Source organism: Nicotiana tabacum, chromosome 18, assembly GCF_000715075.1.
Source record: "Nicotiana tabacum cultivar K326 chromosome 18, ASM71507v2, whole genome shotgun sequence".
NCBI lineage: Eukaryota > Viridiplantae > Streptophyta > Magnoliopsida > Solanales > Solanaceae > Nicotiana > Nicotiana tabacum.
In genome coordinates, this window is record NC_134097.1 from 28,395,964 (window position 1) to 28,421,309 (window position 25,346).

General features: G+C 35.2%; 1 protein-coding gene across 1 annotated transcript; it reads left to right on the forward strand.

Annotated features, from left to right (window-relative positions):
• The first annotated feature begins 1,477 nt into the window (after positions 1-1,477).
• On the forward strand, positions 1,478-23,965 carry LOC107815883 (tRNA-specific adenosine deaminase TAD2). The gene is made up of 9 exons (XM_075236710.1): positions 1,478-1,809; positions 2,060-2,113; positions 9,091-9,128; positions 9,647-9,713; positions 14,939-15,098; positions 15,186-15,282; positions 17,939-18,042; positions 19,480-19,559; positions 23,363-23,965. The coding sequence occupies exons 2-8, from the start codon at positions 2,060-2,062 to the stop codon at positions 19,515-19,517; spliced, it is 558 nt and encodes a 185-aa protein (XP_075092811.1). The 5' UTR covers positions 1,478-1,809; the 3' UTR covers positions 19,518-19,559; positions 23,363-23,965.
• The last annotated feature ends 1,381 nt before the right edge of the window (positions 23,966-25,346 follow it).

The following is a 25,346-nucleotide window of genomic DNA, read 5'->3' on the forward strand; positions in this document are numbered from 1 at the left end:
ACTTTTTGGAGGCAAAATACCTTAAACCACCCCAACTCATATTATTACTATCCTCCCGAACTATGCCCGGTCTTAATTACCCCTCAACTTGACTTTTTGAGGGCCATTACCCCTAGACGCTGATGTGACAAAAAGTGTGGGTGCACTCGCCTGCCACGTGGATTTTTCTGTCTATGTGGCACTTTTTGAAAAATAAAATATTTTTTTACCTTTTTAAAAATATTACTTTTTTAGATAATTTTTTTCGAATAAAATTTATAATAAAATTGGATATAACTACATTATTTAGACTAAATATTTTTATTTGGCAAAATATAATAAAGTTTTAGTTAATCTTTTTTTGAATTTGACCTGAAAATAAAAATTTATGCAATTGAAATAAATAGACAAGGCATCTAAAAAGTTATAAAAAATACATAGTTGAAATATTTTATTTTTCAAAAATACCACATAGACAGAAAAATTCACGTGGTAGGTGAGTGCACCTACATTTTTTGCTACATCAGCATCTAGGGGGTAATGGCTCTCAAAAGGCCAAGTTGAGGGGGGTTAATTAAGACCTGACATAGTTCGGGGAAGATATTAATAATCTGAGCCAAGTTTAAGGGTGGTTTAAGGTATTTTGCCCTTTTTGTATATAAGATTAAAAAAGAAATCAACATTATGTAAGTCGTAATCCCTCTAGTCTAGTGTACCTAAAATAATAATGAGGGAATTCAAGGAAAGTTAGCGATAATAAGAAGGCATAGTGCTGATATAAAAATTTAATACCATTTTAATACTTCGTTTGGTTAGCAAATCAGGTATAGGTTATCGCAGGATTAAAATTAGCATCGGGATAATTTATACCTTATAGAGGGTGTGGTAATTAGCACTGGGATAACTTATACATTTTTCTTACAAATTATGCAATTGTCATATTTAATACAACATACCAAATAATGGATAAAAAATAATCTCAGCATAACTAATCACAACATAACTTATACTAATATAATTTATCATGGCATAAGCCGTATTCAAACCAAACTACCCCTGTAGTTCAACGTTCCACTTTATCCACGATCACTTTTTTCCTTCATTTATTTGGTTGGAGAAAATGAAAAGGTAGAAGTTCTAGAGAATGAAGAGTTCTTGGAAAATTAAAGGTCTTGGCGATTTAGGTCTCCTTATCTTTCATTTTCTTAAATGTTCTCCTTATTTAATTGAGTAATGTATTTAGACACTTTTTAATTTTTTAAAAATAAGATAATAAAAAATAAGGAGAAAAAAACTAAAAAAAGATAGGTAATTCTCTTGGGTCATGAGAGGCGTCACCTTAACCCCTCTCTCTCTATATATATTAATTTCAGCTTGTTACAATTATAAAATATATCATATCAATTGTTGGACCAAATCAACCATAAATTTTTTATTACAACAATAAAATCTTATGGTGCATAAAGATAGTGTAATACACTTATTGAAGATAGTTGAAATCTCCTCTATAAGCAGATAGAAGAATAATGACTCGCGATTCAACGAGTCTAACATTTCGGTATTGCGTGTCATAGGCTTATTTTTTTCGAAATGAAAAATCCTATTATATGCCAAGAAATTTTTGAAAGACTTAAATATTCAATAAAATCCATTATTCCAAAATATAGGTCCCACAATCCGAACACATAAGTTAAAAAGTTTAATATGTTCAGCGTTACAGTCTGAAAAATCGAATCCATCCTCTGTTACAAGGGTTTGTTTCAACTTGCCACAATACTCAAATCGCAAAGTGGTCGAGAAAAAAACCCGCAACGAGCTTCACCTCTCCAAGTGCGTCTCTTTTCTTTGTTTGGTTCGTTTTTTAATTCCTTCTGATAGCGTGTATCATATATTTTGACATTGTTTACTTATTTTTGTGATTTACATGTAACATTTCATACTAGGACACCATCTGTTTGATAAAATGTCTATAAGACTTGGAGATGTTGTGGACGCGTTGTTGTATTGAAAAATCCTTGTCTGTTTGATTGACTCCTTTCTCTTGTTAGTTATATCATGTCTTCTGCTTATTTGACTGCAGATGGCAAGCTACGAGGACCAGACATTTGAATTTATGAAGCTCGCTTTAGAACAGGTATGGACCTATTGTATGTGTGTGTATATTTTATTATGATGATTCTCCAATCAAATGTAAAATTATAAGTTTGAGGTCACTAGCAGAGCCAGAAATTTATACAAGGGGATTCAGAAATATCTAAATAGAATGTGAGTCATGGGATTTGAACATGTGATCTAAAGCAACTTTTGGCCCATTTGCCACTTCACTAGACTTTATTCCTTATATCAAGGGGATCTGACAACTAATATATAACCAAACAAAATTCATTTTGGCTCTATTTGCACAGTATAACTTTTAATGAAAGGCCCTTTCCTCCACATAGTTCCGCCACTAGTTGAAATGTGGAACTACTAGTTGATCTTAAAAGTGGAAACTGATAGTCAAGTTTGTTCAGTCCTAATAAGAATGATGAAAGACACACTTCTACTGAGGACAAAAAGAAAGAAACTTTTTTGTTCACTTTGCTGTAGCCCGAATTTAATTTAAGCAACCATAGTTTGATTATAATTTAAATCCTTCTTTTTGTTTATTTATTTGTTTATGTTAATAGGGTAAGCTGTCTTTCCTTTAGTACCTTTGTTTTGGGTTGATTTAGGAGTATAATATTTTGTTTCCTGATCTTTTAGGATCTTGTCGTTAGGTTCCTCTTTAATTATTAAGCTTCCAATCTTGGTCCCATAAAGTTAAGAGTGTTATGAAATACAAGCAATTTAGTAAAACATTAACAAGAAATAAAGACATTTTAGTAAAACATGAACAAGAAAGAGATAGAGAGAAAGGAAGAAATTTTCTTCTTCAATTGTGTGTATTTTCCTATCTATTACAAGGCCTTTATATAGGCATGAAAAGTGAAGAAAATATGTCATGGGATATATCATTGAACATAGAAAATATGTCATTGAATATGTCATTAACCATTTGAGAGAAAGATCATGGAGGAAGAGTAGACATCCACCATATTTTGATTTTTATCATAACACTCCCCCTTGGATGTCCATAAATAATGTGTCTCGTTAAAACCTTATTAGAAAAAAAAACCTATGGGAAAAAAATCCTAATGAAGGAAAAAGAGTACACATATTTAGAAATACGCCTTTTGGTTGCCTCGTTAAAAACCTTGCAAGGAAAATCCAATGGCACAAAACCTTGTAAGGGAAAAAGAGTACAACGCGTATTAACTCCCCTGATGAGATCATCAGTTCACATCGTTGAGCCTTCGTATCCCAATCTTGTACACTAGTTTCTTGAAGGTTGACGCCGGTAGATATTTGGTGAACAAATCAGCCATATTATTACTTGAACGGATCTGTTGCACATTAATATCACAATTCTTTTGAAGATCACGTGTGAACAATAATTTAGGTGAAATGTGCTTTGTCCTAACTCCTTTATGAATCCTCCCTTTAATTGGGCTATGCATGTTGTATTTTCTTCATACAAAACTGTGGGTAGTTTATCACACTTCAAACCACATTTGTCTTGAATAAGATGTATGGTAGACCTCAACCATACACATTCTCGACTTGCTTCATGAATAACAATTATCTCAGCATGATTAGAAGAAGTAGCCACGATTGATTGCTTAGTCGATCGCCAAGATATGACAGTGCCACACATGTAAACACATAACATGTTTGAGATCAAGCCTTGTGTGTGTCAGATAAATACTCCACATCGACATAACCAACAAGATCGGTATTGCAATCATTGCCATAAAATAAGCCCACATCGGTAATCCCCCTTAGATAACGCAATATGTGCTGTGCTTGATTTTTTCCAATTTATCCTTGAGCGGAGCTATATCTTGTTAAGACATTAACTGAAAAGGTTATGTCATGCCTTGTAGTGTTAGCAAGATATATTAGCGCACCAATTGCATTACGATATGGTACTTTAGGACCAAGAAGCTCTTCATTATTTTCATGAGGTCAAAGTGGATCTTTATTTATATCGAGTAATCTCACAACCATCGGGGTACTTAATGGATGTGCTTTATCCACATAGAAGCTCTTTAAAATCTTTTTAGTGTATGCTGATTGAAGGACAAAAATTCTATCTTTCATATATTCAATTTGTAGATCAAGACAAAATTTTGTCTTTCCAAGATCTTTCATTTCAAATTCTTTCTTTAAACAGTCTATTGCTTTAGGAAGCTCTCTGGGAGTTCTAATGATATTTGAATCATCAACATACATGGCGATTATAACAAATTCAAATCCATATCCTTTTATAAGGACACAAGGACAAATTGAATTATTCTTATACCCTTCTTTCAACAAGTATTCTCTCGGGCGATTATACCACATGGGCCCTGATTATTTCAATCCGTATAAGGATTTTTGAAGCATTATTTAATAAATTTCTTGGAAACCTTAATATGCTCCAAGACAATTTAAATCTTTCAATGATATCCACTATACGCATATCAAGTTTTTCATATATTGTCAGATTAAAACCTGAAGTGACTATATCCACTATAAGAGAACATGTCTCCATATAATCAATGTGAGGATATTTACTAATTTTCTTGTGCCACAAGTCGTCTTTATGTCTATCGACTTGAACCTTTCGCAAAAGAACACATTTATACCTCAATTGACTTTATACTTTTAGGTGTTGGACTATCCGTCCAACTTCACATTTTTCAAGTGAAGTAAATTTCATTGCGTATTTTTTTATTTGGCCAATCTTTTATCCGTCCAAATTTTATGACAGATTTGATCTCAAGATCCTCGTCAATATTAATCATATTGAGCGCTACATTATATTAACAATATTGTCGATAATCATTTTATGTCGGTTCCATTATTACCCAATAAAGACATAACTTATTGAGATCTCTTTATTTCATTATTTTCAGGTACCTGAGCCTCTCCCATGAGGTCTTATGAAGTGTTATGTCGTGGTGCTCTTCTAGGGCACTTGCCTCCTTATTATGACCATTTTGAATATTTGCCCCTCTCCTTCTTCAAGGAGTTTTATCTTTGGAACCGATTGGTCTGTTACACTTCATGCGTGCCATAGACTCTGTCCCTCATGGACTTTATTCTATTTGGAGCATTAGCAGCTGAACTATGACATTTAGCTTTGGGTCAGCAAATACGTCTGGCAATAATTTGTAAATGAATTATCACTTGAACTTCAAGTTTATATTTTCTTGTACGAGGATCTATATATATTCATAATAATTCATTTCACGTATCACTTTCTCAGCTGCCCATTTTCTCCCCCTAATGTTGGAATCACCAACACATTTCCCAACCATCTTTGGGAACTCATCTTTGTGCATTTTGGTGGCATAATTAAATCATATAGCACATCCATATTTCTATATAGAAATTATTTGGTTCCTGACCCTGAACCGATTGTGATAGGGAAATTTTTTTATAACTTGGCTAGATGCGTACAAGTGCTGCTGTATATTAAATAATAAATCTCATACCAAATTTCGTTTTTGGGAGTTTTGTTCTCATAACCAATGATTTAGCTATAATTGGAGGCATACAATTTCTGCTAAACCAACTTGGATTTAAACCAGTATTATTAAGATAAATCATCATAATTTATATTCTGGAATTGTGCTCTAATAATTTGAGCAAGCAATCTTGCAAAAACCAAACTGCAAGTTGATAACAAATGCACATGTGACCATAAAATAGATGCATCTATTAAAATCATATTATAGTAAACAGTCCACATGGCAGGTGACTGAGCCCATATATATATATCACCTTTTATTCCTTCCAGAAATCAAAGGATTCAATCCCAACCTTTAACTGGTATATCATGAGAATAAGCAGCACAAGAGAATTCTTGAAGAATCTTCTATTCTTCAATATGTGTCAATGTAATTCTTAATTAATTTTTCGCATCATAATTGAACCGATATTGTCAACCGGTCATGCCAATTAATATTTATTTTAGTAAATCTCTAGTTTACTTGTGGCATATGATTCCAGCATCATGCTTATATTTGTGTAGTACAAATAGAAAGAAGATCGGGTAACCTTTCATATTTACCCGGTATAATTATAGAAATATGAAGATATTCAATCTTCCTTTCATTTATAGTCTCAATATACCAATCACTTTGACTTATATATTTGAAACTCAAAAAGTTTCTTTTGAGACTTTACAATATCAATGTCATGAATAAGTTTATTCATCGGGGTAGTAACAAATTAGTTTTTCCGGAGTTCTTAACAACTTTTGTACTACAAAATCTTTTATCATACCATTCATATGGTAAATGTTTCATTCACGGAGAAAATTATATCATAATAAATTATCATGGTCAAAATCATCATAAGCAAAATCATTTCTTGCTTTAATTTTGCCTTTAATAACTTTTATAAGGCATGACAAAATAATATTTGGCATATCACATGTACGCGACCAATGACATATTTATGTAACTACACAATAATATTTATTCTCTTTATTTTACTCAAACCTTCCTTAGAGGTGAGTTGTGTGGTATTCATATAATCATGAATTGCATGTTTTATTCATTGCTTTTATCACATATTGCCACATTCAACTTTAGGAATGGGTTTGCATTCTCAATGCTTATCATAAGTCACATTCTCTTCAAGGAATGGATCATAATCAGCGACGTGTTTTATTATTTTCATACCAATTTGATGGTAAGCATTGATTTCACATTTTGAAGGACTATTTTGAGAACCCTTATTGTTCTCCTTTTATAATCATAGTGATGATTATTATTATTTTGATATTTGGAACGCCTTTGTTCATTGTTTAACCACTTGTCTTCATTGAAACTTATTATGCATTGTTATCACATTCACTTCAAGAATGGAGCAAATCAAGTGGGACAATTTTCATGCCTTTTCATGAAAAATATATTATTTTTCTTTAGTCATCATTATATCATCAATATGGTACATTGGGACTCAAACCCAATGTCTTACCAATATAAAGGCATGGTAGACCATAATAAATTGGGACTCAAACCCAACTCTTATCATTATGGAGCATCAGGACTTGATCCCCATGTATTACCCTCAATCAATGGCATAATAGGCTAAACAATATTGAGATTGATTCTCAAGCCTTAATTTCAATCACATGCCAAGAAAGTTATACACAACTAATTTGCAACTTAGCAAATCAAATTTGCTTTCTTAAATAAGTGTACAAATCTCAAATCAGCGTAAAGCTTTATTAATTATTTGTAGCATCTATATGAAATACAACCGTTTGTAGTTAGAATATTTCTTCTAAATTCTATTAGAGTTTAAAAGGATCATAAAATCATTGTCATAATATTTATTGAGTCTCTCTCAAAAATATTGTTGTTTTCGGGGTATATCCTACCTATTGGATTTGATTTAACGCCATGACTTTCCTTCACTCAATTCAACCAAGCAATTAGTGAATAAATTTATCAAAAGTACATCATATAGGTAACAACACACATATAATACTAATACATAAATTTAGTATTTATATTACCTGAAAAGCGACATTATAGGTAACAACTTACCAGTTGTAGCTTGTGCATCATTCATATAAAATACTTAAAAATGGTAAGTCAGTAGCACGCATCAAGTAGGTCATGGATACTCAAAAATACCTCTTCTAGTAGTCATACTAATCATTGTTTGCTTTCAAATGATACGACCATAAATTATGAAGTATACTTTCTCAATAGCTGGTTTGTTTTCCAAATTTCAAAGAAGTAATTAATCAACCTAAATAAAGATGTGAAGTATTTTTTTGTTTTCTTCAAGGTGATTTATGCTTTTAATCAGTATGACCATTTTTTTTATTCTTTTTTTTTGTACTATATGCAAGTGTAAAAATCCAAAAGGAAAAAAAAATATTCATCCAAGTAAAAGAAAATGTTAAAAGCGGCAGGACAGATTGAAGATAGTTAACACACAAATATGCATAAGACAATTTATATAAAATATCCTTGGTTACCATGACATGCATCATATCAACAATTAACTGCTACTATGATTTTCACATATAGAACTTCGAAAATTTTATTCCATTCATGCGATATAAAAGATGTAATATTAATATGTGCTTATGTAATATAGGTGTAGTACGAAGTTGTGTGCATATGGGATTTAAGAGGAATGACAAGTATAAGATAATCATACATTCTTACATTTCATTACTTACCATATGTAGTTTCTCTTTACATTTAACCATATGATGATATGTATAGCTTCTAATTGTAATCTTTCCGGATGTAGGAATTTTTTTTGTAGATATACAATTGGTTAGAGACTCGTGCTGATAACGTGTTATGAAATACAAGCAATTTAGTAAAACATGAACAAGAAATAAAGACATTTTAGTAAAACATGAACAAGAAAGAGATAGAGAGAAAGGAAGAAATTTTCTTCTTCAATTGTGTGTATTTTCCTATCTATTACAAGGCCTTTATATAGGCATGAAAAGTGAAGAAAATATGTCATGGGATATATCATTGAACATAGAAAATATGTCATTAACCATTTGAGAGAAAGATCATGGAGGAAGAGTAGACATCCACCATATTTTGATTTTTATCATAACAAAGAGTTATTATTGTTAGGCTCCTTTACATATTGGCTCCCCAGCTCTTCAAATTATGAGGTCAGATTTATATTATTCTTGAGGGAGTTGATAAAGTCATTTGTAGTTGTTTTCTACTACTTTTTTTCCAGTTTGTTTCTCTAACACAATCTTTAAGCAAGTCTCCTCCACAAAATGATGGGTATAAAATTGAGATAAAAGTCTTTTGGCTGGGGTCATGATGAAAAGTTAGCGGTAAAATGATCGGGTAGGACTTTGTAGTTCAAAACTCTGACTCGGTACTGCTTATCTGTGCAATCTGGGCACAGTGTGCTCTTTCTTCCTTCTTTTGTCACCATATATAGAGCCTAGTTAGGACTTAGGATACTAGTTTCCTTTTATTTTTGCTTTTTTATTGCAATTCTGGCCATATTCCTAATACTTTTTTCTTCTGCCAGGCAAAGGATGCATTGGCCAATCTTGAAGTTCCGGTGGGGTGAGATTCTTGTTGAAGTTATTTGTGTTCTTCGGAAATAAGTTCTTAGCATAATCTATTTTAGCTCTCGGGGAAGTGCATCCACAGAACCTTCTTTTTTACGTATTGGTGTCTTGGTGGTATTTCTTCCTCAATTAGGCCCATGTTGACATAAGAAACTATGCCTCCTTGAGTGTTACTTTGTTGATGATTGTGGATACACACTAAAATTTCCCATTTGTATGGTAGATGAACATTTTTGCTAAGTCAATTCAAAACTGCTCTCATTGAAACCTCTGTCAGACCTTAATGAAGAGTTGAATAGTATGTAAGTTGTGTAACAGTCATGTTACAAACATTATGCCCACAAGGCGTAACAGAATTTGGGTGGAATAAAATTTATCTGGACTGTAACTTCTCCTACCAAATTGTATTTTTTATCATGAATCCCTTTTGATGCAGTTCCCTATGTCCTTGTCTTTTCTTTAGTTGTGCTTTGGTCAGTTCGCATATTTGATTATGTATTTTTCTCAGTCCAGTTGCGTTATTGTTGAGGATGGGGAAGTTGTTGCCTCAGGAAGAAATCGAACAAATGAAACAAGAAATGTAAGTTTTCAGCTCTTATTTTTTCTTAGTAAGATCTTATTAGGCATCTTCCATTTTGTTAGATTGTTAGGTGCTAACCTGATGTCAATATCTATGCTATAGATAATTTATCTTGGATACTTCTATTCATTTGTATTCAAGAAATCTTTTATGCCTATGTTGTCCACATGTATGCTCTAATGAACTTATCAAAGAAAAAGATGTGCTGTACTCAAGAGTTTGTGTTGCAGTAGTGATATCTCACCCTCCGTGGTACTGAGCAACTATACAAAATTTTATATTTAGCCTCTTAAGCGTTTCAATGTTTTTCCTAAAGCTAAGTCATTTTGTTTTCACCAGAAGGCTAGAGAAAAAATGACTTTCTGTGATACCATGTGAGAATGCACGGGAGAAAATATATTATTGATTAATATTGACAATGATACAATGAGCCCTATATATAATACATGTCCTACTCCTAATACATGTGATTAAAGTTATTTACTATTATTTAACTATCAAACTAACACTCCCCCTCAAGCTGGTGCATATAAATCATATGTACCGACCTTGTTACATATATAATTAATACGAGGACCAGTGAGGGACTTGGTGAAAATATCAGCAAGCTGATCATTCGACTTCACAAATTTTGTAGCAATATCTCCTGAGAGTATCTTTTCTCTAACAAAGTGACAGTCAATCTCGACGTGTTTAATTCTCTCATGGAACACTGGATTTGATGCAATATGAAGAGCAGCTTGATTATCACACACAAGTCCTATCTGACTAATCTCACCAAATTTCAACTCCTTGAGCAACTGTTTGATCCAAATTAGCTCACATGTGGCTATAGCCATTGCTCGATATTCTGCTTCTGCACTAGACCGAGCAACCACATTCTGTTTCTTGCTCTTCCAAGACACCAAATTTCCTCCTACTAAGACACAATATCCAGACGTAGAACGTCTATCAGAAGGTGATCCTGCCCAATCAGCATCTGAGTATCCAACGATCTGCTCATGGCCTCGATCCTCAAACAATAAGCCTTTGCTTGGAGCTGATTTTATATACCGAAGAATGCGGACAACTGCATCCCAATGACTATCATAGGGAGAATCCATAAACTGACTCACAACACTCACAGGAAAGGAAATGTCAGGTCTAGTCACTGTGAGGTAATTTAATTTACCAACCAACCACCTATATCTTGCAGGATCGCTAAGAGGCTCCCCCTATCCTGGCAGAAGTTTAGCATTCGGATCCATCGGAGTGTCAACAGGTCTACAACCTGTCATTCCTGTCTCCTCAAGAATATTTAAGGCATACTTCCGTTGTGAGATTACAATACCTGAGCTAGACTGAGCGACCTCAATACCCAGAAAATACTTTAATCTGCCCAGATCCTTAGTCTAAAAGTTCTGAAAGAGATGTTGCTTCAACTTACTAATACCATCCTGATCATTGCCGGTAATAACAATATCGTCAACATAAACGACCAAATAAATCCAGAGATTTGAAGCAGAATGTCGATAAAATACACAGTGATAAGCTTCACTACGAGTCATGCCAAACTCCCGAATAACTGTGCTGAACTTACCAAACCAGGCTCGAGGAGACTGCTTTAGACCATAGAGGGACCGGCGCAACCGACATACAAGGCCACTAGACTCCCCTGAGCAACAAAACCAGGTGGTTGCTCCATATAAACCTCATCCTCAAGGTCACCGTGAAGAAAAACATTCTTAATGTCCAACTGATAGAGAGGCCAGTGGCGAACAACAGCCATGGATAGAAAAAGGCAGACTGATGCAATTTTAGCCACGGGAGAGAAAGTATCAGTGTAATCGAGTCCAAATATCTGAGTATATCCTTTGGCAACAAGACGAGCCTTAAGTCGATCAATCTAGCCATCTGGACCAACTTTGACTGCATACACCCAACGACAACCAACAGTCGATTTACCCGAAGGAAGAGGAACAAGCTCCCAAGTACCACTCGTATGTAAAGCAGACATCTCGTCAATCATAGCCTGTCGCTATCCGGGATGAGACGGTGCTTCACCTGTAGACTTAGGGATGGAAACAGAGGACAAAGATGACAACTGCACAATAGGATGATGAGAGACGATGGTAACTTAAACCGATATAATGAGGATTAGGATTAAGTGTGGACCGTATACCTTTTCGTAGTGCAATCGGTTGATTAAGAGGAGACAAGTCCGCAGTATTAGCAGGGTCAGGTGCAGGACGTGAATCAGCTGGGCCTGATGCTGGGGGCGGACGACGACGATAAGTCAGGAGTGGTGGAGCTGTAGAAGGTTGAACTGGACTAGGTGGTGGCACTCGAGCTATAATTGGTGAAACTGGACTAGGTGGTGGCACTGGAGCTATAGGTGGTGGAGCTGCAACTAGAACTGTAAGCGATGGAGCTATGGAGGAAGATGAATGGGAGATAGGGACTGAATCTCCAAAAGAAGGAACAGGTAGCACCTCAGAAATATCTAAGTGATTAACTGGACCTGTGAAGTATGATTGGGTTTCAAAGAAGGTAACATCAACAGACATAAGAAATCGCTGAAGGTCAGGAGAATAACATCTATATCCCTTTTGCGTTTTCGAGTAACCCAGAAATATGCACTTAAGAGAACGAGGAGCTAACTTATCTTTTCTTGGAGTAAGGTCATGAACAAAGAATGTACTCCCAAAGACACGGGATGGAAGAGAGAACAAAGGTAAGTGGGGAAACAGGACAGAGAATGGAACTTGATTTTGGATAGCTGAAGATGACATACGATTAATAAGATAACAAGATGTAAGAACTGCATCCCCCCCAAAAACGCAGCGGAACAAGAGATTGTATGAGTAGGGTACGAGCAGTTTCAATACGATGTCTATTCTTTCTTTCAGCTACCCCATTTTGTTGGGATGTGTACGGACAAGATGTTTGATGAATAATCCCATGGAGTTCATAAACTGCTGAAATGGGGAAGACAAATACTCTAGGGCATTATCACTACGAAATGTGCGGATAGAAATCCCAAATTGATTTTGAATTTCAGCGTGGAAGATCTGGAAAATAGAAAACAACTCAGATCGATTTTTCATCAAAAATATCCAAGTGCACCTGGAATAATCATCAATGAAACTGACAAAGTAGCGGAATCCTAAGGTAGAACTAACCCGACTAGGACCTCAAACATCTGAATGGACTAAAGTAAAAGGTGACTCTGCTTGATTATTAAGACGTCACGGGAAATGGGAGCGGGTATGCTTACCGAGCTGACACGACTCACACTCTAGAGTGGACAAGTGAGATAAGCCAAGTACCATTTTCTGAAATTTTGACAAACTGGGATGTCCTAACCGTTTATGTAATAAATCTGGTGAATCTGTAACGGGACAAGTTATTGGATGAAGACAAGATGCGAGTCTATGTAATTTTGCAAGGATAAGGTAATAAAGTCCATTTGATTCACGTTCGGTACCAATGATCCGCCTTGTACTGCGTTCCTGTATAAAAACAAGGTCATCAAGAAATAAAACAACAGATTTAAGTGATTTGGCTAAGCGACTAACGGCTATGATATTAAAAGGACTACCAGGAATATAAAGAACTGAGTCTAAAGGTAAGGAAGGAAGCGAACTTACTTGACCTATTGCAGTTGTCATGGCTTGAGACCCATTGACCATTGTGACTGTTGGAAGAGATTGAGAATATGAAATATAGTGAAAAGAGATTTGTTACCAGAAATATGATCAGATGCACCTGAATAAATGACCCAAGACTCAGAAGGTGAAGATTGGGAGACACAAGTCATGCTACTATATGTTGGAACAACGGAGGCTAATCCTGAAGATGTCTGTTTACGTGCTTTGTACTGAAGGAACCCAATTTAATCCCGTAAAGAAACCATCTGGATTGGATTTAATGCATTCGATCCAACGAATTGTGAGTCTAAGGCTTCTAATGAGAATGACATTATAATGTTCACGCCGGAAAAGGTCAGAAAATTGTTCGGAAATCACTGTTTCACTGTTACTGTTCACCAGAAATACTGTAGCTCGCCGGAAAATAAAAAGGTCGTCGGAATCTGATGTAAACTTGATGGGTAGGCTCGGAATAATGTCCTGAGAAGGCTGTCCAAAAGGAGTTTCGTCAGAAACTGACTGGAAGGAGGTCCACGCGCCGGCGCGTGGACAGATCTCGCCTGGAAAAAATCACTCCAGTCGGCGCGTGACGGCGCATGGATGGATTTTTTTCCGGTGGGATTTGGTGGGGTTTGGTCGCCCGGAGACGAAGAACACTGTGGTGGTGTTGGTTTATGCACAACACCGGTAAAAAGTGGTTTTGATGCAAACATCTACTCGGGTCACCGGAAAATTGCACGGTGACGACTAATTTCTTCCCGGATGTCGTTGGAATGACGCACAACGATAATTATCTCACCAATGCTCTGATACCATGTGAGAATGCACGGAATAAAAAAAATTATTGATTAATATTGACAATGATACAATGAGCCCTATATATATAATACATGTCATACTCATAATACATATGGGATTAGGGTTATTTACTACTATTTAACTATCAAACTAACACACTCTTTTCTGAAAAATAGGATAAAGGGATAGCCTAGTAGAAAGTATCCTCCGCCACAAACATGAGGTTGGTTCGAGTCACCAAGTGGAAATTTGGCAAAAAACCATTGTCGGTTGGGGTTGTGAGGGAAGTTGAGGTTTACCATATCAAAAGAAAAAAATCCTTTTTCTAAATTGTTCATCCGAAAAAATTGAAACCCAGTCTGAGTCCTCTTATCTATGTATACACACACACACTATCACATTGTTTGCCTCATATCATGTCACAGGTAATATATTCTGTTTTTTTTTGCTTCATGAAATGCACATATTTTTACTATGGCACCCTAGAAAACAATAATTTAGCTAGCTTTGTACTGTTGTCTCTTGTATCTTGTTTTAGTTGATATTATTCTACTTTAGATTTTTGTAACATTGATCAATATGCACAGATCTTTTACTATCTCGCCCAAGAAGAATATATAGCCATTGCATTTTTTGAAATTGATTTCCTATATTAGACTATTGCAGTTGATACTTGCATGATTATTTCCTTGTTAGGGTTAAAATCTATTGGCTTTTAGTAACATTTAAGGCCTTCTGCATTCAAGTGCACTCATTTCCTGATAATGTAAACCTGGCTAAGCTTTTCCGTGAATCCAGGCTACAAGACATGCGGAGATGGAAGCAATTGATTTTCTAGTTGAACAGTGGCAGAAAAATGGACTTTCACCTCTTGAAGTTTCCGAAAAATTCTCAAACTGCATGCTGTATGTTACTTGTGAGCCGTGTATAATGTGTGCAGCAGCCTTATCATATCTTGGTATGTTGAAGCATTTCATTATCTGTTAGTCTTGCTTTATATAAACGTTAGCGCCTTTCTCGAGCATGACCTGTTTTCCTTTGCTAGGAATAAAAGAGGCATATTATGGATGTGCAAATGATAAATTTGGAGGTTGTGGATCTATACTATCACTGCATACCAGCTGCTCTCAGCTTCCCACTAGGTTTGACCCCGAGCTGATATTTATCACTGAATTTACTTCTTCATAATTCAGCTTTTCAAGAAAAAGCACCCAGACACAAATAGTAGCTTCTTTTGTTAGGTCAATTATTTATTCCCCCGTCATATACTTTAGAATATCTGTGACCTAGAAAATCCCCACTCTTCTTTGGCCACTTGGAGATCTAGTGGAACTAAGGGTCAGAAGCAAGACCACGAGCTAATTCTACCTATGAGCTGCATGCTGATGTAAAACCTGTGGAGATGTTTGGCCTAATCCAGAGAGATTATTTCTGAGATTTCTTGCAAGTGGAAAATGTTGGCCAGTTCTTGAACTCTGCGTCAGAAAGATGGTTACTGTTAAATGAGAAAAAGTTTGAATTTACAGTTGTCTATTTAAATCTTTAAACAAAAAAAAAGAATTTTTTTCTTGTCATGTACCTGCCTTGTGTTATTATTTCCTAGTAGCCTCTCTGTTGAGTGTGCATATTTTTACTTCAAGGAAGTCTGCTTAGAATTCTCAAACTCCTTTTCCTTTTTCTATTTTGTTTCCTTTCTTTTTTGTTGGGAACATCTTTAAAGTTTTCAGATTTTTATGGCCAGAAGCGTTTTTGACTATTAGTTAGGGAGAAAGGATTTGAAACGAGTTACTTATCTTAGATATAGATTAGCATAATAGTACTCTATATTTTATCTTCATGTGTTACCTTAATCCTAGATCTGTCGAAATTTGATTCTCGCACGAATTTACCATTGCCCACTTCCATTGGCAAGGTTAGGGTACAGAAAGTCTTTTGTGAGTGACCAATATATACCAATTTGATGTATGGCTTAAAGATCAGCCTAGTAACCCAGTTAGATATACTTATCCAAGAGCTATCCTTCACTTTCTGCTTTACCATCTTTGATCCTCAATTTTCATTTCTGCTGCCCCAACTTGCTGAAATTTTGCCAAGTGTTTGCTGGTTTGCCTGAAGGCAGGGCACCACTGTACTGGTGTTTTGATCCATAGATTGCAGCACTGTGGCTATAACGGATAGCCAAAGATAGAACAAGTCATATGTGGTAGCTGGTTTGTTGATTGATTCAACTATAGCTTTTGAACATACAGAGGTATGCCGTTTCTTCATTCAAAAAAAAAAAAAAAGAGGTATCCCCTTGGTGCTCGGTGAACGCAAGTTCTGCTGCTTTTCAATATCAAAAGAAGTTATTGGTCATAGTTTCTGGACAGTGTATGCTGGCATCATATACTTTTGTTTCCTCTTCAAAACCTCCTCAATGAAGACTTTATATTTTCATTAGGGGTATATATACTCTGCATTTCCGAGGCATAGTTGTTGGTATATACTCTCCATTTGCAATGTAAGCACAAAAGAGATTGTTATGATTTAGAATTATAACATGTTTGGCCAAACTTCTAAAATCTTCTTATTTTGAAAAGTGCATTTCGAAAAAGTACTTTGAAGAGAAGCAGCTTGTGTTTGGCTAATCAATTTGAAAAGGACTTTTGACCAGCAATTTGTGTTTGGCCCAAAATGTGCTTTTGACTAGTAAACTACGAATAAGGACATAAAATGATTTACTTAATTGTTAATTTTTTTTAAGTAGATACATAATTTTAAATATTTATTATGAAAACAGTAGGTGAATTCTTCTCATATGTCCAAGCTTTGGTGGACTGAGTTACCCGGTGCCTGTGCTGGTGGGGGGTAGCAACTATCCCCTGGAATTAGTTGAGGTGTGAGCAAGCTGGCCCGGATTCCACGATTATGAAATTAAAGCGTAACTATTAGGTAAATTAAGTAGGGTTATTTTGGTATATGAAATGCTTCACTAAGCGTATTTTCACCAAGAGGAAGATAAAAACAGCTGATGCTTCTAGTTAGAAGCACTTATTTTTCTCCACAGAGCTTGGGCAAACAATTCAGCTCTCTAAAACAGGCATCTTTTTTTTTTGAAAAAAAAAAGAACTTTTGGCCTCCTAAAATCTTGGCCAAACAGCTTATTGGTAATGTGTGTAAAGAAGAATCATGAAATTGCTCTTCTGGATGGAAAAAGAAAAAACATTCTGTGGATGTGCTTTAGAGACTTTAAATTAAGTTGAGAGAATGAATATAGCTGAGAAAGGGTCTGGAGTTCCTTTAAGTGAAAATTCAAATGCATGGTAGTTTGTATTATTACACTGATCTGGCCTGATTTCAGCATTTGCTGTTTTCTTCATCAGTGATTCTTACCCGTCGAAATATGCGGAATGCATCTGTCTAAAATTGTTTTCTTCTTCATCCATCACTAGTTACATCATACCTGTCGAAATATGCGGAATGCATCCATCTAAAGATGTATGTTTGCTATACCATTATAGAATGTGGATAACATAGCCAACCGTTTTGGAAAACAAGAAACCTGCTCCTTCTGGGAGACGTGCTGCGTGATCAAGTATTTCGGTTTAACAAAGATTTTAGCCCTTTCTGGTGGGAGATCCCACCCCTCTGCCTTCCCAGCTGTGGGTAGAGGAGGTCGGCATGCTCCATTATCAGTTTAATTTTTTGTTTTCTTTGTTCACTTACAATTGCCAACCCCCCCTCCCCCCCCCCCAAAAAACGTCCCCCTTCCCTCCCCCCACTGGTGTTTTATATTTAGTTTCTTTCATTTTCTAACAGTGGATTTGCCTCGTCGAAAAAGGGTTTCAAATGCACTGCTGGAATAATGGCCTCTGAAGCAGTCTATCTTCTTCGGAGCTTCTATGAGCAAGGAAATCCGAATGGTATAGCTCTATCTCTATAACATTCTAATGCTAGTAAATGTTGTTTGACACTAGATACTACATACAGAAAGTGGATGATGACTGACAGACTTAAAGCTGTTTCAGCCAGGGATTTATTTGCTTGCCTCGCTCATCATGCTATAGGATGTGGTGTTTTCGCAATTAAATCAATAGGTTTAGAAAATCTGATAGGAGTAACACTGGAATGAAATTAGAGCTAAATTGGCATGTGGTAGCTTTATGATGAGGTTGCTTCATATTCCACTAATTCATCAAAGCTATCACAAATATTACTTTTCTAAGACAGAGAAGGTTTTTATCCCGATCTTGCATAGTAGAAGATTGCCCTAATTGTGGGCTGTCACCTGGCATATAAACAAAGTACAGTGTCTGTACAAGCAGTGCTCCTTCAATTCCACAATTGACGTGACTGTCACTGGTCTACTAGTCATTTATAAATGATGTTTTGCATAAAACAGTAAAAGTTTCTTTCAGCATTTAAAAGTTCACTGTCAGAGTAAACGGTTTCCTTTTGCTATTTTCTTTAAAATTTGGAAGGGAGTTGGAAGAGGAGAGAAGGTGATCGTTTCACATTTTACTGTGTCTAAAATTGATGATGGGACATTCTTTGATCAATTGCATGTTTTTTTATATTTGTTCCCATTAAGTAGTATAATTAGCCTCTCTACCTTAATAGGTAGGAGTAAAGTCTGCGTACACACTACCCTCTCCAGACCCCACTTGTGGAATTCCACTGGATTGTTGTTGTTGTTGTTGTTGTTGTTGTTGTTGTTGTTGTAAGTAGTATAATTAGATTTCTCAGTGGTGTGGAATTTACATAGGGATTACGCATACAAAATACATGCTAAGACTCTTAAGGCCTTTTTTCATCAAGTTCAGCAATAAATACTCATCTCTCACTATTGCATGTTACTTTTTACACCTTATTTGCTTGAGCTAACTACTACCATCATCGCTTAAAATGAATTTCCTTGTTAGTAAGGTTCTCACTGTTTAAACCGACTTTTGCTTGGTTAATATTACAGTGTCTCTTTTTGGTACATTTGTTATAGTAAAGGGGTTGAGTTCTGATATTTTCTTCTATTTTGTTTTTTTTTGTGACTGTTTTTTTTTTTGTGGGGGGAGGGGGAGGGGGTAAGCCAGGTAAAATCGAATGCAGGTGATATGAGTTTATTATATTCTGGATGTGTTAGAACTATCATTACTAATCTCTTTTTGCATCCTCACAATTGATCTATCTTTTAAAAAAGAAATTCATTTTGACAATTAAATCATCTAGAATTCTTGAAGGCTTACCCATCTTCATAGCTTCTTCAATTATGAATTGCTACAATATTAATATCCTTTCTTCTCCAACATCATACTTCTTTTGCCTCTACAAAAGTTGGAGTAATTTTCTTGTTTTAATGATTCCAGCTCCAAAGCCTCACAGACCTCTAAAGCAGCGGGTATAGAAGTACAAGTATCAGTGTTTCCTTCAACTTCTGGTACGAGAGGTACAATCTGTAGGTTATCATCCAATTTTGGTACGATTGTGTATAGCTCCTAGACAGCTGAATACTATTATTATTTGAAGTGTATATCTGTTGATTACTCTTGTACTACTATTTAAAACGTGGGAGCTGTCTACGGTTCATTCTGTGGTTGTACACACTTCAAGGTAAGTTAACTAATCTAAGCAATTAAACCTGTTCTAAATGCTTTAGGGAATGTCATGTGTAGGTTTAGTTACTATAACTAGAAGGTAGGTCACTTATAGACAGTTGATGGCTATTTACTGTGATTTTGAATGGAAGTTTAAAAGATATACTTCCTCATTTCCATTTAATCTTCAAATAGCTAAAAATGATATGAAGGGGTTAACCCATCTATTACGACCCGGGGGGGGGGGGGTGTATGGATATTTGAAAATCTTCTACCTTTAACCAGAAGTTTTGTGTTTTAAGTCCCGGGAATGGAGAACCTTTTGGTAGAAAGATCTAAACTTTCTTTAGTTACTTGATGCAAATCCAAATCTAGCCCCAATGAGCTTTAGATACCGGGTGGTTAAAACCAAAAAAGGAAACTCCTCTATCTTACCGTCCCATCTTTTACTTGTCAAACAAAGGTGATAACAAACAGCTCGCCCTTCTCTTTTCATCTAAATAATTCAAAGCACATCTGTCAAAATAATGTCCCATTTTGAAACAATGCTTAAGCAGAAATGAATCAGGGTTTGTTCCAGGAAGAATCAACTAGGGACATCATTACCCTTCTCTCTCCTTCCAGGTTTATTATTTATAATAAGTTGGAGCAAAATAATTGTAGTAGGAACAATTACTCCGTTTGTTCCAATTTATGTGTCATACTTTTCCTTTTAGTTTGTCCCGAAAAGAATATCATACTTCCTTATTTAGAAACAATTTAACTTTAAACTTCCTACTTTACCCTTAATGAAATAATTTACCGGCACACGAATATTTATGGTTTCTTTCAGACCACAAGTTTTAAAAATCTTCTTTTCTTATTCAAACTCCATGCCGAGTCAAACACCACCACATAAATTGGAATGGAAGGAGTAGCAATTAAACCCAAAAATAAATAAATAATATATAATTGAATAGATAAATGGTAGGATGACTGATCTAGCAGTATCTTTTGCTCTAGGATCTTTACAGCCTTTTCTGTAAATAGACGCTTATCAAAACAACTAGTTTCTGGGCACGTGTGTTGCACATATATCCCATATTAATTTTTTATAACGTATATCTAAATCTAAAATGGTTATGTTACAAATTCAAATATACATATTCTACAAACATTTGATTGAAATATATGTTACAAATCCAAATATACAAAAAGTTATCATTTTTACATATCCTTAATACCTCTTACGAATGAAGTCAGAAATCCTACTATCTAACCAACTCAATCTCGGTTAAAAATTCCAACCATGAATGAAGTCAGAAATCCAACCATGACACTATCGATTAGAGTTTCTCTTTGGTATTTTATAGGGGCAGGGAAAGGGTTCTCTGCTAAACATAATCTTCTAACTTTACTCTTTTAGTATCTTGTGTAATCTACACACGGCTGATTTGAACATGTTAAGTAAAAAGAATGATCGTAGGTATAATTACATATATAATTAGGAACTAGTTATAAGCATGATGAGATATTACTGCGCCCTAATGCTGTGTTGAGTTAATATCAGGTATTTTCCTTAATATTTGGTCTTAAAAGTTTGATCTTAATGCTCAACTAAGCTTGGAATCAGAGGGTGATATAGGAACTTAAACCAGCGAATATGGTGCACCACTACACTGTGTTTTGTGACAAAAATGGGTGCATGCTTGTCAGACATATATCTTTTTATTGAAAATATCAGCTATTTTGCAAAGTAAACTGAAGGCAATGAGGTGGTAAATCTGAGTTTTATGATTAACCCCTTTTAAGATCTCACATGATATGTACACAATGTGGAGGTAATTTTTCCAGGCTTGTGGTAGTTGAATAAATTAGTCAAGTAGGCTGGGTCTACAAGGTAAACAGGAAGTTTTGAGGCTAACATCTTATTGAAAACTGTTGGAAATTCAATGTGATTTTAAATACCATAACTCCATAAGGATGTCTTTATTGTAGCAAAAATAAAAATTCTCCATCACTTATTCAACTTCTCGCCGACCCCGACTTGCTTGGAACTGAGGCATAGTTGTTGTTATTACTTATTCAACTTCTGAGTTGTGGATCCTCTTTTTTCCTTGTACAGTGACATTTTATCTTTATCTAAAGCTTCTTAATTGCATACTGTAGGTGATTAGTTTTACAAAATATAACGAAACACCTCATTTCTGTTAACTTTATCCATTAACCTTAACAAAATTAACTCACTGGCTCACACATGTTTAAGGACCTTGAAATCTTTAAATTAGTCATTTTTCATATTGGGTTTTGTGTTTTCCTCTTTCTTTTCGCTTAAATTCGGTGTGTAAGGTGGTTGAGGGCCTGCGACGGATGTATTCCGGTAGTCAGCTTATAATCCTTACCATCGGCTTGAATTTATATATTTTTAATAACTTTTTTTTGGGTTGATACAATAATAACAACTACGCTTTATCCCAAACAAGCTGGGGTCGGCTATATGAATTCTCAGTGCTTCATTTAAGCTCAACTCTTTTTCGTAGATAATTGAATAATCCTTAAAAGTATGTGTTTGTACGAAATTTGTATCAGCTGGCAAAGAAAATAAATATAGCAGTGGAAGCAGCTATTATCTTAAATTCCTCTCTGGGAAGATGGTGGGGGAAACTATCCTTTTCAGTCATTTTCTCTTTATTTCTTTTATGCTGGTGGGTAGCAAACAAAGTCTTCATAGTTATACCCAAGCTCTGGCCAATAAGTGTCTGGTCCTATAATGAATTTTCCCTTTGCTTTAGTCAAAAGTTGAGGTCCCAAACTAGAGGACTATTTTCAGGGTGGAATGTGGATAGCTAATATCCATACAAAGACAAGATTTGATAGAACTCTGTCAATGATTTCTGCTTATAATGTTCATGGAATACTTAAGATGAACAAGAAAATTGTTCAGAATATAAACTAAAAATTGGCATGTGCCATGACAGAGTACCTCTTCATCCCCATTAATTAGTGCAGACTATAGATAAATTTTGTGCCCTTTTGGGATGGCATTGGACCCTCTAGTTTTTGGTTCTGTTTCTTTCTAGTGTTTTTTCCCCATATATTAGAGGTTTTGTACATATGTAGGGTATTCAAGGTACATCTTTTGATTGCTAGATTGACATCTTGACAATTATGGTGGCTTTGCGCGTGCTTTTTGAGTCAGTTTACTTGTGTCAGTATGATCGACAGTACACAGCGGGCGGACAACAAAGATAGAGGGTGTATTGAAATTTAGCACCTACTGATTTGAAATTCTGAATTAGTCTGCGCATAGAAGATCAATCTACCATATGGAAAATAGATCCCCGAATAACTTTTCCTGCCTATAAGTCATACGGAGGGAATTCATATTCCATGAAAGAAAAGTTAACCGCAGAAAACTCAAATTGTATGGTAGATGACTTAGATGGAAACGACCAGAGCAATATTTCAGTCTCCTGCAGAAATGCAGGATAAGGCTGCGTACAATAGACCCTTGTGGTCCGGCTTTTCTCCGGACCCCGCGCATAGCGAGGGCTTAGTCCAGTGGGCTGTGTTTTATTAGTCTTGAATATCACATTAGGAGTATATGCTTTCATTGGAAATATTTAATAATTTCTGAAACCCCTTTCCTTATTGTATTTCTGTTCTATCTTTTCAGTGGGACCAAGAAAAGGAGCATTACAATTGATATGTGGGCCTATTTAATTAGTTAGGTGGGCCAGAGAGCCCAGAACAGTGAGCAGGAGTGAAAGAACCTTATGTCACATGGAAAAGGACAGTAATGGGCGCTAAAAAGAAGCTCAGTTCTTCTCGCCTTTTGTGGCAGGAATTATACAAGCTTGTACTGTTATAACAATCGAGAAGTGTGGTGGGATGGTTGAGATCACCCACTTTAAGTAGAAGTTTTGAGTTGAAGAGTTGATAATAAGAACCTCTTGATCGAGAATGCTGTCTCTCGCATAAACCTATCCGACGCGAATCCAAATTAGTTGGAGGCTGGTAGTTTTTGAGTATCAGATGCCTAAAAAATCGATCTTGCAGTAGCATATCCGACGCGAATCCAAATTAGTTGGAGGCCGGTGTTTTTTTGACTACCAGATGCCTTAAAAATCGATTAAATTATATTGATAGTTTAAAAGCTTTATACATTATCAGAGTATGTAACTTAGATCCTTTATGGGTATTATCAACTTGTTAGCTAGAAAAATAAGTGAATTACCAGTAAAATTCTCCAGTATATGTATGATGCATCTTTTCATTATTTTTCCCTTATCCTTTTTATTTTTCTAATTTCTGTAAAAGTAGATTAACTATGAAATTTCTAAGCTGCTTTAAAATTTTTTCTACGAAATAAACCATCAAGTTGTAAGTGTTATGTTAAGCAATGGAATTTTATAAAGAAACTTGTTCTGTTAAATATAATGAATTTCCTGACAAATAGTTCAAGTTATTAAGCTTTATTAAAGTTTCACCCATAAAGGAAAAAAGGATCCCCTGAGTACTGTTACTGAAAAGTAGAAAGAGCTTTTAACTCTTTTTGTCACTTTAATTCTCTCTTGGATCCAAACACGTGATCATAAGAAAAGTAATACAGCCTTTTTTTGGTGTAGGTTAGAATTTAGAAGCCTGGATTAAAAGACAAGGTTGCAATATTTAACTGGCTTTGGGGGTATTAAAAACATTACTATATTATTGGACGGAGGAGCTAAGTTCAATAAATGGGTTCAATTTGAATTTCTTTCGTAAAAAAAATATTTTTTATATATACATATAAGTTTTTAAATCCCCTGTACATAAGAAAATTTTAATATAATGTAAAGGAGATTAAAAAATTATTTTAGATCATAAATATTCGAATTCTTGGCGTGATATTCTTGCATTCTTATTGAATTCTCTTGTGTACCCAAACGCCAAACAAATGTGTAAGAGAGTTGGGGACAAGTAAAGTAGATCAATTATTACAAACAAAACAAGAAAAATAGAACTGGAATAAGTTTTTTTTTTTTTTTTTTAAATTTCCTAAACAACTTCATTTCATCGCCACATCAGTCGTCCAGAAAATGAGACCTGTGATATGAGGTTCAAAATCTATAAGTTATATGGCAGTTGAATCCAAAATAGTACTCCCAATTACCTCATTCCAACTATTTCCCTCACACCCTAAACATTTTGTGATGTAATTCATCACATGCTAACTCTTTCAAGTTTCAATTCTTCTTTCCTTTTCACTTACACTTTTTTGGTTAAAGTTTACTTCTAAAGCTTCTATATAGGGTCTAGTAGTGCCATTTCTTTTTATTGTGTAAAAACTTGCACACCCTTATGTGGAAAAACTTGCAATTGTCTCCATTTGTAGGGTAAGGTCTGCATACACACTATCCTCCTCAGACCCCACAACATGGGATAATATTGGGTATGTTGTTGTTGTTGTTGTTGTTGTTGTTGTTCTGTTTGGACAATAATTACGTCTCAATTCCATGCAAGTCGAAATAGATTGTATAATTTCACTTGTTCCTTTTTTTAAATTAAAAAGGGTATCCAAATGCGCAAAACGTCCTGCATTAGCACGGGGTCCGGGAAAGAACCACATCCTATGATGGTGTGATGTAGGCAGTCTACCCTGATACAAGTATCAGTAGCTG

Bases quoted from the DNA above. Each gene is read 5' to 3' on its own strand.
- LOC107815883 (XM_075236710.1), top strand. From the start codon at position 2,060: ATGGCAAGCTACGAGGACCAGACATTTGAATTTATGAAGCTCGCTTTA. The intron at 9,129-9,646 runs GTGAGATTCTTG...TTCTCAGTCCAG, and splicing joins AATCTTGAAGTTCCGGTGGG to TTGCGTTATTGTTGAGGATG. The intron at 15,283-17,938 runs GTTTGACCCCGA...ATTTTCTAACAG, and splicing joins TGCTCTCAGCTTCCCACTAG to TGGATTTGCCTCGTCGAAAA.